This window comes from Salmo salar, chromosome 12 (genome assembly GCF_965601325.2).
Source record: "Salmo salar chromosome 12, fSalSal1, whole genome shotgun sequence".
NCBI classification, from domain to species: domain Eukaryota; kingdom Metazoa; phylum Chordata; class Actinopteri; order Salmoniformes; family Salmonidae; genus Salmo; species Salmo salar.
This window is the reverse complement of record NC_138302.1, coordinates 53,010,373-53,023,741: the sequence shown is the minus strand read 5'-3', so window position 1 is coordinate 53,023,741 and position 13,369 is coordinate 53,010,373. Positions and strand designations below refer to the sequence as shown.

The following is a 13,369-nucleotide window of genomic DNA, read 5'->3' as shown; positions in this document are numbered from 1 at the left end:
TTCATTCATGTTTTGAAAAGTTTAAAAAATGTCTATTACTTTTTGGACCCATCTCTCATCTACTGTACCAATCTGAAAATACAGGATAGGTGGAATTGATGTGGTGCTAGGAGTCTGCTTTCACCCGTCCAGTTGTGTTGTAACTGTAATATACTGACTGGCTGCGTTGAAAAAGGGTAGCTATTCATTTTTGGCAGATTTCTCCCAATGGTTTAGCGTTCACTGTTTATCCCCCCACTGTGTATTGTTGTGTTTTTAGCCACAAGGTGGTGCTATTTAACAAGAAATCGGCATATGACATGACAAGGAATTTCAATTGACAAGGTATGACATAGGCCAACCTAGTCCTCAGGAACCCCCAGCCATTGCACATATTTGTTCTATTCCAATATCCATATTCACAGCAAATAATCAGTAATGGAACTCAAAATGTTCTCAGCAAGGCCAGAGGAAACAATAGCGTGTTTGGAAAGGTAATATGACCTGAAATGTCTACGCTATATGAACTGAAATGTCCATATGAACAGAAATGTCTATATGAACTGAAATGTCTATGAACTCAAATGTCCAAATGAGCAGAAATGTCTATATGAACTCAAATGTCTATATGAACAGAAATGTATATATGAACTGAAATGTCTATGAACTCAAATGTCCATATGAACAGAAATGTCTATATGAACTGAAATGTCTATGAACTCAAATGTCCATATGAGCAGAAATGTCTATATGAACTGAAATGTCTATGAACTCAAATGTCCATATGAACTGAAATGTCTAAATGAACTCAAATGTCTATGAACTCAAATGTCCATATGAACTGAAATGTCTAAATGAACTCAAGTGGCAGATCACAGTCAGAATCCCAACAACTCAGACACACTCACAAAGTCACTTTGCAGTTTATTACGATAAATCTAATTTTGTACATCCATACAGAATATTTCAGCTTTTGTAAACAATTTTGGACAGAAGCATCGATTAAATCCAAAATATAAACAGACATTAGAACAACACTGGCTACATTGAAAGATGTATAATTATAGGATGCATGTAAACTGTTCTTCATCTGTCATCTCAATCTTTCACCTTGTTTGGCAGAGAGCAGGGCTAGAGCCAATACCACAGAAAATAGGGGCTACTTAACACTGTAGTGTATGGGGCTCTACATACATAGGGAAACATCACATTCATAACAGTTCATTACACTGTCATAAGCACTACATAAGCATTTATACATGCAAATGTCAGCTAAGATTAACAACCGTAAGTTGACATAAGACATGCAGTGACACTTACATTTTAGTCATTTAGCAGACGCTCTTATCCAGAGCGACTTACAATAGTGAATGCATACATTTCATACATTTTTTTTTTTTTTTCCATACTGGTCCCCCGTGGGAATCAAACCCACAACCCTGGCGTTGCAAACACCATGCTCTACCAACTGAGCCACAGGGGACCGCAACATCTACCGACCTGCAGTTGTGAGCATAAACGTGAACGTTTATGTAGGGCATATGAAGGTATAATATATAGCTTATAAATGTGTTAGTCTTTTAGTGTAAAGCCCCTACATTAAAGTATTACCAGTATACAATTTACTAAAGTATACTTGGATTGAATAATGAAAGGTCCACTAATACCAAAGAGTAGAAATGTAGAAATGAAGATATCCAATGCGTTGCATATAACTAGGTAGTTGTGTCAACATGAGTTTATAAATGAAGCAACAACATCCAAGCCTGTTTTACAATCACCCAAACACAGAAAAGCTATTTTCCTTCGGCAGCACAACAGTTTGGCAATGTTCATTTCTATTCATAATTCCATTTATTTTGTTTTCATTTAAACCTAGAATTTGACTGAAAATGTCAACTAAAACCACTTGTAATATAAACGGAACGAAATAAGGGATTTATGTATATATAATCTTTTATAAACTGATGACTTTCTAGAAAAATATTTCATTTAATGCAGCGTTGTACTTTGAATCTAAAATAAATCAAATTACACATGTGTAGTATATATATATATATATATATACTACACATGTGTAATTTGATTTATTTTAGATACTGTATATATAGATATATATGTGAAATGTTTCCTTTCAGAGTTATTTTATATTGTCAGTTAAAATAATTATTCAAACGGTTTCAACATGACCAATTTGCAAAAGCTTTAATCATATTCATTATATCTATAGATCTGGAAGGTCAAATAACCTCCATAAGAATTACTCAACCAATTGGTTCTTGGTCATTTATTGTCCCCATTTCTTGTTCTTTCTTTTTCTATTATAAAAGAAAATCCCAAAGAAGTGAACTTTACTACACATTTTTTCTCAAGAGAACAGCATAAAGACTGCCGTTCCCAACTCTGAGTTTTCACTTTGAAAAACAGTAAGGGGACTGCATTTTTTAGGCATAATAAAGTATGGTCAGAATCCTAAATTGAAATTGTGAATATACCTCAAAATTACATTCCCCAAATCAGGATTTGGGGCTGAGATACAGTAGCACAGTGAGTACGTCTACTCTTGCAAAAAACAAATATATGCCAAAATAAATATGTCAAAATATAAATATTAAATAGAGATTTCAGATTTGGAGTTTAGAGAGGTGGTTAGTTTAGAGGTCAAGTATATTTATACTGAACAAAAACATAAACGCAACATATAGTGTTGGTCCCATGTTTCATGAGCTGAAATAAAAGATCCCAGACATTTTCCATACGCACAAAAAGCTTATTTCTCTCTTTTTTTTTACATCCCTGTTAGTGAGCATTTCTCCTTTTCCAAGATAATCCATCCCCCTGACAGGTGAGGCATATCAAGAAGCTGATTAAACAGCATGATCACTACACAGGTGCACCTTGTGCTGGGGACAATAAAAGTCCCCTCTAAAATGTGCAGTTGTCACACAACACAATGCCACAGATTTCTCAAGTTTTGAGGGAGCATGAAATTTGGCATGCTAACTGCAGGAATGTCCACCAGAGCTGTTGCCAGAGAATGTAATGTTCATTTCTCTACCATAAGCTCCAACGTCATTTTAGCGAATTTGGCAGTACGTCCAACCGGCATCACAACCGCAGACCACGTTTAACCACGCCAGCCCAGGACCTCCACATCTTCACCTGCGAGATCGTCTGAGACCAGCCACCCGGACAGCTGATGAAACTGTGGGTTTGCACAACCAAAGAATTTTTGCACAAACTGTCAGAAACAGTCTCAGGGAAGCTCATCTGTGTGCCCGTCATCCTCACTAGTGTCTTGACTTGACTGCAGTTTGGCGTTGTAACTGACCTCAGTGGTCAAATGCTCACCTTCGATGGCCACTGGCACGCTGGAGAAGTGTGCTCTTCACGGATAAATGCCGGTTTTAACTGTACCGAGCAGATGGCACCATACATGCTGTCTGCCATGTGGATGAGCGGTTTGCTGATGTCAATCTTGTGAACAGAGTGCCCCATGGTGGCAGTGGGGTTACGGTGTGGGCAAGCATACGCTACGGACAATGAACACAATTTTACCGATTGGCAATTTGAATGCAGAGATACCATGACGAGATGCTGAGGCCCACTGTCGTGCCATTCATCAGCTGCCATCACCTCATGTTTCAGCATGATAATGCATAGCCCCATGTCGCAAGGATCTGTACACAGATAGAAGCTGAACATGTCCCCGTTCCTTCATGGCCTGCATATTCACCAGACATGTCACCCATGAGTATGTTTGGGATGCTCTGGATCGATGTGTACGACAACGTGTTCCAGTTCCAGCCAATATCCAGAAATTTAGCACAGCCATTGAAGAGAATTGGGACAACATTCCACAGGCCACAATCAACAGCCTGATCAACTCTATGCGAAGGAGATTTGTCGCACTGCATGAGGTAAATGGTGGTCACACCAGATACTGACTGGATTTCTGATCCACGCCCCTACCTTTTTTTATGTATCTATGACCAACAGATGCATATCTGTATTTCCAGTCATGTGAAATCCATAGATTAGGGCCTAAGGAATTTATTTCAATTGACTGATTTACTTATATGAACTGTAACTCAGTAAAATCTTAGAAATGGTTGCATGTTGCGCTTATATTTTTGTTCAGTGTAAAAACAACATTACATTCATTGTCTTTGTATATAATATAGATAATTGTGTCAGTCATAATACAATTATGAACTTGACATTCTAAAGGTACTGTACATAGCATGCTCAAGCAGGTAGTGCAGTGAAGGGAGAATAGGGCTGTGTCCCAAAAGTCTTAAAAACATCCTTTCCTCATCTCTTTCTCCTTCTCTTGTCTCCTTACTTTCAATACCACTGACAGGTAAAGGTGGTAAATAGAGCAGCATTTCCCCTATGTGCATTTAGCAGCGCAGTGGCAATGTTTTTCATTAATTTGAGTTGAGGGATACAGCTCGATCTACAAAACAGATGTCGTGGGGCCTGGACTCATCCTGACATCAGACCACTTTTGAGGGCTGAAAACATTGGATGAACGTTGACTTTGATGTTAACTGACACTTTAAGACTATTGGGACCCATTCTGAGGTGGATAGATGGCTGGAGGAGGGGTGGAATGCAATCCCAGATTCATTTAAATACGCTACAGGGGTTCCCTTTCCTTGTCTCCTTTCCTTCATGCATTTTGATCTGAAAAGACCGAAGCAAAATGACAGAGGTCTATGGCCTATGGGTTAGCTAGACTTCAATACATCAGGAGGAGGGGGGAGGAGGAGGAAAGAAAGTAGGAGGAGGAAAGGAAGCCACTTGTGGGTATTGAGATGCAACCGACCTACAACTGTACAGAATGCAAGACAAAACTACAGACAGACAGGCTAGAATGCTGCAAGGAAAGAAAAGTAGCGTTTTGGAAAAACAACATCACAATTGGCTGGAAGAGTTTCTATCTGGCTTTCACTCTCCCCCTCCCATGCTTGCTCCTTCCATGCCCAGCCCCCGCCTCCTCACATTTTCTCTCTCACCCCTTACCCCATGGGTGGCCAATCTTGATCAAGGAGAACGACAGGGCTGTGCAGGCTCTAGCCCAACACTTACACACCTGATTCACCTACCGGTAGTCAACGAAGGAGGTCTTCAATGTAGACCATGTATAGTTAAATCGGGTGTGTTCAATTGGCCCCGAATCCTAACTTGAGTCGAGTTAGGATTCGGGGGCCGGATCTGTTAAGCTAGAACAAAAGCCTACACACACTGCAGCCCTGCAGGACTGGAGTTCCCCCCTTGCCTTACCCACTCTCCTCCCATCTCCTCCCTCCTCACTGCCTGTCGTCAGAGAGCATGTCGAAGAGCGCCTGGAGCAGCCGGTCATCTCTGTGTCTGTAGGGCTTGGTGCTGTAAAAGCCGTCGCTGTAGTCGCTATACAGGCTGTTGTCCTGCCCGCTCAGCTGGTACTGGTTGATCCTGTCCAGGGCCTGGTACAGCTTCTGTGGAGCGACGTGAGGGCCTGCTCCCCATGGAAGGGAGGGGGCCCTACCCGTGTGATGCTCTCCCCAGTTAGAGGCCTTGGCTGGGGACTGGGACAGGGCGGCTGGGGTCTGTCTGTTGAAGGCCGTCTGGAGGAGACGCAGAAGGGCCAGGGAGGGGGGGAAGGAGGAGGGTCTTGTCTCCTTCCTCTCAGGGGTGGCAGGAGGAGGGGGCTGGGTCTTCTGTGGTGGGTGAACCTCAGCCTGGGTGGGCAGCTCCTATATGATGGGACAGGGAGAAAGACGAACAGACAGTCAGAAAATGGTTTAGAGGTGGCTTCTACCTAGGAGTTGATTTAACTCCTCAGTTCTGCACTTTTTCAGTGGATAAGGTCAGTAAGCCACACAGAATTGCATTTGAGATCAGTCAACAGACAATACATACATACATACATACATACATACATACATACATACATACATACATACATACATACATACATACATACATACATACATACATACATACATACATACATACATACATACATACATACATACATACATACATACATACATACATACATACATACATACATACAAACAAGTATCACATACTGTATTTATCCCTTATTTTACCAGGTAAGTTGATTGAGAACACATTCTCATTTACAGCAACAACCTGGGGAATAGTTACAGGGATGAATGAGCCAATTGTAAGTTGGGGATGATTAGATGGGCATGATGGTACAGTATGAAGACCAGACTGGGAATTTAGCCAGGACGCTGGGGTAAACACCCCTACTTTTACGAATAAGTGACATGGGATCTTTGGTGACCACAGAGAGTCAGGAAACCCGTTTAACATCCATCTGAAAAATGGCAACCTACACAGGGCAATGTCACCAATCACTGCCCTGGGGCATTGGGATATTATTTGGGACCAGAGAAAAGGGTGCCTCCTACTGGCCCTCCAACAGGACCTGGTCTCCCACCCAGGGACTGACCAGGACCAGCCCTGCTTAGCTTCAGAAGCAAGCCAGCAGGGTGGTATGCTGCTGTATGTAGAAACTGGAATGCTTTTGGAGATAATGAATAGGAGGTTAAAAAGAAGTGAATTGCCTCTTTAATTATCGAGCTCACCTCTATCATGTCATCCATGTGCTCCACTCCTCTACGGTCATTCTGGACAGCGTTGTATGGGACGTACACTCTGGGTTTCTTCATGTGCTCAGGCTTTTCTGACGTGCCGTGGAGAATAAGCTTCCAGCTCAGGATCTGACCTTCGTTCTCCATTCGCCCCGACTGACAGAGGGAAATTGAAAAAGAGTGTAAAAATCACTCTGTTTAGACAACATGTTGATACAATTACCAGCTACATTTTCTATGTAGTTTGAAATTTGTTGGAAAATACTGGATTGGAAATATCCCTTAAAATATACTGCTCAAAAAAATAAAGGGAACACTTAAACAACACATCCTAGATATTAATGAATGAAATAATCTTATGAAATACTGTTTCTTTACATAGTTGAATGTGCTGACAACAAAATCACACAAAAATAATCAATGGAAATCCAATTTATCAACCCATGGAGGTCTGGATTTGGAGTCACACTCAAAATTAAAGTGGAAAACCACACTACAGGCTGATCCAACTTTGATGTTATGTCCTTAAAACAAGTCAAAATGAGGCTCAGTAGTGTGTGTGGACTCCACGTGCCTGTATGACCTCCCTACAACGCCTGGGCATGCTCCTGATGAGGTGGCGGATGGTTTCCTGAGGGATCTCCTCCCAGACCTGGACTAAAGCATCCGCCAACTCCTGGACAGTCTGTGGTGTAACGTGGCGTTGGTGGATGGAGCGAGACATGATGTCCCAGATGTGCTCAATTGGATTCAGGTCTGGGGAACGGGCGGGCCAGTCCATAGCATCAATGCCTTCCTCTTGCAGGAACTGCTGACACACTCCAGCCACATGAGGTCTAGCATTGTCTTGCATTAGGAGGAACCCAGGGCCAACCGCACCAGCATATGGTCTCACAAGGGGTCTGAGGATCTCATCTTGGTACCTAATGGCAGTCAGGCTACCTCTGGTGAGCACATGGAGGGCTGTGCGGCCCCCCAAAGAAATGCCACCCCACACCATGACTGACCCACCGCCAAACTGGTCATGCTGGAGGATGTTGCAGTCAGCAGAACGTTCTCCACGGCGTCTCCAGACTCTGTCACGTCTGTCACATGTGCTCAGTGTGAACCTGCTTCATCTGTGAAGAGCACAGGGCGCCAGTGGCGAATTTGCCAATCTTGGTGTTCTCTGGCAAATGCCAAACGTCCTGCACAGTGTTGGGCTGTAAGCACAACCCCCACCTGTGGACGTCGGGCCCTCATACCACCCTCATGGAGTCTGTTTCTGACCGTTTGAGCAGACACATGCACATTTGTGGCCTGCTGGAGGTCATTTTGCAGGGCTCTGGCAGTGCTTCTCCTGCTCCTCCTTGCACAAAGGCGGAGGTAGCGGTCCTGCTGCTGGGTTGTTGCCCTCCTACGGCCTCCTCCACGTCTCCTGATGTACTGGCCTGTCTCCTGGTAGTGCCTCCATGCTCTGGACACTACACTGACAGACACAGCAAACCTTCTTGCCACAGCTCGCATTGATGTGCCATCCTGGATGAGCTGCACTACCTGAGCCACTTGTGTGGGTTGTAGACTCCGTCTCATGCTACCACTAGAGTGAAAGCACCGCCAGCATTCAAAAGTGACCAAAACATCAGCCAGGAAGCATAGGAACTGAGAAGTGGTCTGTGGTCCCCACCTGCAGAACCACTCCTTTATTGGGGGTGTCTTGCTAATTGCCTATAATTTCCACCTGTTGTCTATTCCATTTTCACAACAGCATGTGAAATTTATTGTCAATCAGTGTTGCTTCCTAAGTGGACAGTTTGATTTCACAGAAGTGTGATTGACTTGGAGTTACATTGTGTTGTTTAAGTGTTCCCTTTATTTTTTTGAGCAGTGTACATGAAACTTGTGAAACAGCCAATGCGTTCTCCAGCCCTGGAACTCACTGTGTCAGTGATCTTAAGGGTCCAGGTGCCAGTGGGGTCCTCTCCCCATGTGTGAACTGACATGAAGTCCCAGTTCCTAAAGCCGTTAGATGACGTGTCCCTCTCTCTCTCCGCCAGCAGGACTGTGCTGGTGCCTAATGGGAGAAAATAATGTACAATATTGAGTTGTTTAACTCCAGTTTTATCTATATACAGGGCATCCGGAAAGTATTCAAACCCCTTGAATTTTTCCACATTTTGTTACAATACAGCCTTATTCTAAAATGGATTCAATTGTTTTTTCCCCTCATCAATGTACACACAATACCCCATAACGACAAAGCAAAAACAGTTTTATTTTTATTTTTGCAAATGTATTAAAAAGAAAAAGAAAATTGCTCACATTTACATAAGTATTCAGACCCTTTACTCAATACTTTGTTGAAGCACATTTTGGCAACATTTACCGCCTCGAGTCTTCTTGGGTATGACGCTACAAGCTTGGCACACCTATATTTTGGGGAGTTTATCCCATTCTTCTCTGCAGATCCTCTCAACCTCTGTCAGGTTGGATGAGGAGCATCGCTATTTTCAGGTCTCTCCAGAGATGTTAGATCGGGTTCAAGTCCGGGCTCTGGCTGGGCCACTCAAGGACATTCAGAGACTTGTCCCGAAGCCACTCCTGTGTTGTCTTAGCTGTTTGCTTAGTGTCGTTGTCCTGTTGGAAGGTGAACCTTCGCCCCAGTCTCAGGTCCTGAGCGCTCTGAAGCAGGTTTTCCTCAAGGATCTCTCTGTACTTTGCTCCCTTCATCTTTCTCTCAATCCTGACTAGTCTCTCAATCCCTACCGCTGAAAAACATCCACACAACATGATGCTGTTACCACCATGCTTCACCGTAGGGATGGTGCCAAGGTTCCTCCAGACGTGACGCTTGGCATTCAGGCCAGAGAGTTCAATCTTGGTCTCATCAGACCAGAGAATCTAGGGTCCTTTAGGTGCCTTTTGGCAAACTCCAAGCGGGCTGTCATGTGTCTTTTACTGAGGACTGGCTTCCATCTGGCTACTCTACCATAAAGGCCTGTTTGGTGGATTGCTGCAGAGATGGTTGTCCTTCTGGAAGGTTCTCCCATCTCCACAGAGGAACTCTGGAGCTCTGTCAGAGTGACCATCGGGTTCTTGGTCACCTCCCTGACCAAGGCCCTTCTCCCCCGATTGCTCAGTTTGGCCGGGCGGCCAGCTCTAGGAAGAGTCTTAGTGGTTCCAAACTTCTTCCATTTAACAATGGAGGCGGCCACTGTTTTCTTGAGGACCTTCAATGCTGCAGAATTGTTTTGGTACCCTTCCCAAGATCTGTTCCTAGACATAATCCTGTCTCGGTGTCTCGGACCAATTTCTTCGACCTCATGACTTGGTTTTTGGTCTGACATGCACTGTCAAGTGTGGGACCTTATATAGACAGGTGTGTGCCTTTCAAAATCATGTCCAATCAATTGAATTTACCACAGGTGGACCCCAATCAAGTTGTAGAAACATCTCAAGGATGATCAATGGAAACAGGATGCACCTGAGTTAAATTTTGAGTCTCATAGCAAAGGGTATGAATACTTATGAAAATAAGGTATTTCAATTTTTTATTTTTAATACATTTGCAAAAATGTCTATAAACCTGTTTTCGCTTTGTCATTATGGGGTATTGTGTTTCAGATTAATAAGGATTTTGGGTGTGAGACTCTATGGCTTGTAGGCCTCTCCCGGTCTCACACCCACTGTGAAATTTGGTGGAGGATCGGTGATGATCTGGGGGTGCTTCAGCAAGGCTGGAATCGGGCAGATTTGTCTTTGTGAAGGACGCATGAATCAAGCCACGTACAAGGTTGTCCTGGAAGAAAACTTGGTTCCTTCTGCTCTGACAATGTTCCCCAACTCTGAGGATTGTTTATTCCAGCAGGACAATGCTCCGTGCCACACAGCCCGGTCAATTAAGGTGTGGATGGAGGACCACCAGATCAAGACCCTGTCATGGCCAGCCCAATCTCCAGACCTGAACCCCATTGAAAGACGAAGATAGATGGTCACAAGCCATCAAACAAAGCCGAGCTGCTTGCATTTTTGCACCAGGAGTGGCTTAAAGTCACCCAACATTAATGTGAAAGACTGTTGGAGAGCATGCCAAGCTTTTTTGTAAATCAGGGTTATTCCACCAAATATTGATTTCTGAACTCTTCCTAAGTTAAAACATAAGTATTGTGTTGTTTAAAAATGAATATTAACTTGTTTTCTTTGCATTATTTGAGGTCTCACAACACTGCATCATTGTTGTCATTTTCTGCAAATAAATGCTCTAAATGACAATATTTTTATTTGGAATTTGGGAGAAATTTTGATTTTACCCAAACACATACAGTTAAAGTCGGAAGTTTACATACACCTTAGCCAAATACATTTAAACTCAGTATTTCACAATTCCTGACATTTAATCCTAGTAAAAATTCCCTGTCTTAGGTCAGTTAGGATCACCACTTTATTTTAAGAACGTGAAATGTCAGAATAATAGTAGAGAGAATGATTAATTTCAGCTTTTATTTCTTTCACCACATTCCCAGTCGGTCAGAAGTTTACATACACTCAATTAGTATTTGGTAGCATTGCCTTTAAATTGTTTAACTTGGGTCAAATGTTTCGGGTAGCCGAAACAATAAGTTGGTGTGAATTTGGTTGTGAAGTTGGTGTGAGTTGGGTGAATTTTGGCCCATTCCTCCAGACAGAGCTGGTGTAACTGAGTCAGGTTTGTGGGCCTCCTTGCTCGCACACACTTTTTCAGTTCTGCCCACACATTTTCTATGGAATTGAGGTCAGGGCTTTGTGATGGCCACTCCAATACCTTGACTTTGTTGTCCTTAAGTCATTTTGCCACAACTTTGGAAGTATGCTTGGGGTCATTGTCCATTTGGAAGACCCATTTGCGACCAAGCTTTAACTTCCTGACTGATGTCTTGAGATGTTGCTTCAATATATCCACCTAATTTTCCTCCTTCGTGATGCCATCTATTTTGTGAAGTGCACCAATCACTCCTGCAGAAACGCACTCCCACAACATGATGCTGCCACCCCATTCTTCAGGGTTGGGATGGTGTTCTTCGGTTTGCAAGCCTCCCCCTTTTTCCTCCAAACATAACGATGGTCATTATGGCCAAACAGTTCTATTTTTGTTTCACCAGATGAGAGGACATTTCTCTAAAAAGTACGATCTTTGTCCCCATGTGCAGTTGCAAACCGTAGTCTGGCTTTTTTATGGCTTCTTCCTTGCTGAGCGGCCTTTCAGGATGTGTTGATATAGGACTCGTTTTACTGTGGATATAGATACTTTCTTACCTGTTTCCTCTAGTCTCTTGACAAGGTTTTTTGCTGTTGTTCTGGGATTGATTTGCACTTTTCGCACGAAAGTATGTTCATCTCTAGGAGACAGAACGTGTCTCCTTCCTGTGCAGTATGACGGCTGTGTGGTCCCATGGTGTTTATACTTGCATACTATTGTTTGTACAGATGAACGTGGTACCTTCAGGTGTTTGGAAATTGATCCCAAGGATGAACCAGACTTGTGGAGGTCTACAATTTGTTTTCTGAAGTCTTGGCTGATTTCTTTTGATTTTCCCATGATGTCAAGCAAAGAGGCACTGAGTTTGAAGGTAGGCCTTGAAATACATCCACAGGTACACCTCCAATTGACTCAAATGATGTCAAATAGCTTATCAGAAGCTTCTAAAGCCATGACATCATTTTCTGGAATTTTCCAAGCTGTTAAAATGCATAGTCAACTTAGTTTATGTAAACTTCTGACCCACTGGAATTGTGATACAGTGAATTATAAGTGAAATAATCTGTCTGTAAACATTGTTGGAAAAATTACTTGTGTCATGCACAAAGTAGATGTCCTAACCGACTTGCCAAAACTTATAAACTTGTTAATAACAAACAATTTGTGGAGTGGTTGAAAAACAAGTTTAATGACTCCAACCTAAGTGTATGTAAACTTCCGACTTCAACTGTACCTATAAATAGTAAAACCAGAGAAACTGATCATTTTGGTGTGGTTTCTTATTTTTTTCCAGAGCTGTATATTTATATACAGTACCAGTAAAACGTTTGGACACACCTAGGGGTTTTTCCAGGGTTTTTCTTAATTTTACTATTTTCTACATTTTAGAATAATAGTGAAAACATCAAAACAATGAAATAACACATATGGAATCATGTAGTAACCAAAAAAGTGTTAAACAAATCAAAATATGTTTTATATTTGATATTCTTCAAAGTAGCCACCATTTGCCTCGATGACAGCTTTGCACACTCTTAGCATTCTCTCAACCAACTTCATGAGGTAGTCACCTGGAATGTATTTCAATTAACAGGTGTGCCTTGTTAAAAGTGAATTTGTGGAATTTATTTCCTTCTTAATGCGTTTGAGCCAATCAGTTGTGTTTTTACAATGTAGGGGTGGTATACAGAAGATAGCCCTATTTGGTAGAAGACCAAGTCGATATTATGGCAAGAACAGCTCAAATAAGCAAAGAGAAATTACAGTCCATCATTACTTTAAGACTTTGAACGTTTCTCCAAGTGCAGTCACAAAAAACCTCAAGCGCTATGATGAAACTGGCTCATGTGGACCGCCACAGGAAAGGAAGACCCAGAGTTACCTCTGCAGCAGAGGATAAGTTCATTAGAGTTACCAGCCTCAAAAATTGTATCCCAAATAAATGCTTCACAGAGTTCAAGTAAAAGACACATCACAACATCTACTGTTCAGATGAGACAGCGTGAATCAGGCCTTTATGGTCGAATTGCTGCAAAGAGACTGGCTTGGGCCAAGAAACACAAGC

The 13,369-nt window shown here is 42.4% G+C and overlaps 1 protein-coding gene across 1 annotated transcript in view; it reads right to left on the bottom strand.

The window, feature by feature from the left end:
* Nucleotides 1-886: 886 nt before the first annotated feature.
* LOC106565194 (neuroendocrine convertase 1) overlaps nt 887-13,369 on the bottom strand; it is a 37,625-nt gene continuing 25,142 nt past the window's right edge. Inside the window, exons 12-14 of the mRNA XM_014132048.3 lie at nt 8,510-8,643; nt 6,585-6,746; nt 887-5,720 (exon numbers count right to left, since the gene is read on the bottom strand). Of these exons, the coding sequence (XP_013987523.3) occupies nt 5,295-5,720; nt 6,585-6,746; nt 8,510-8,643 (722 nt within the window). The 3' untranslated portion in view covers nt 887-5,294. The remainder of the gene's footprint in view (nt 5,721-6,584; nt 6,747-8,509; nt 8,644-13,369) is intronic.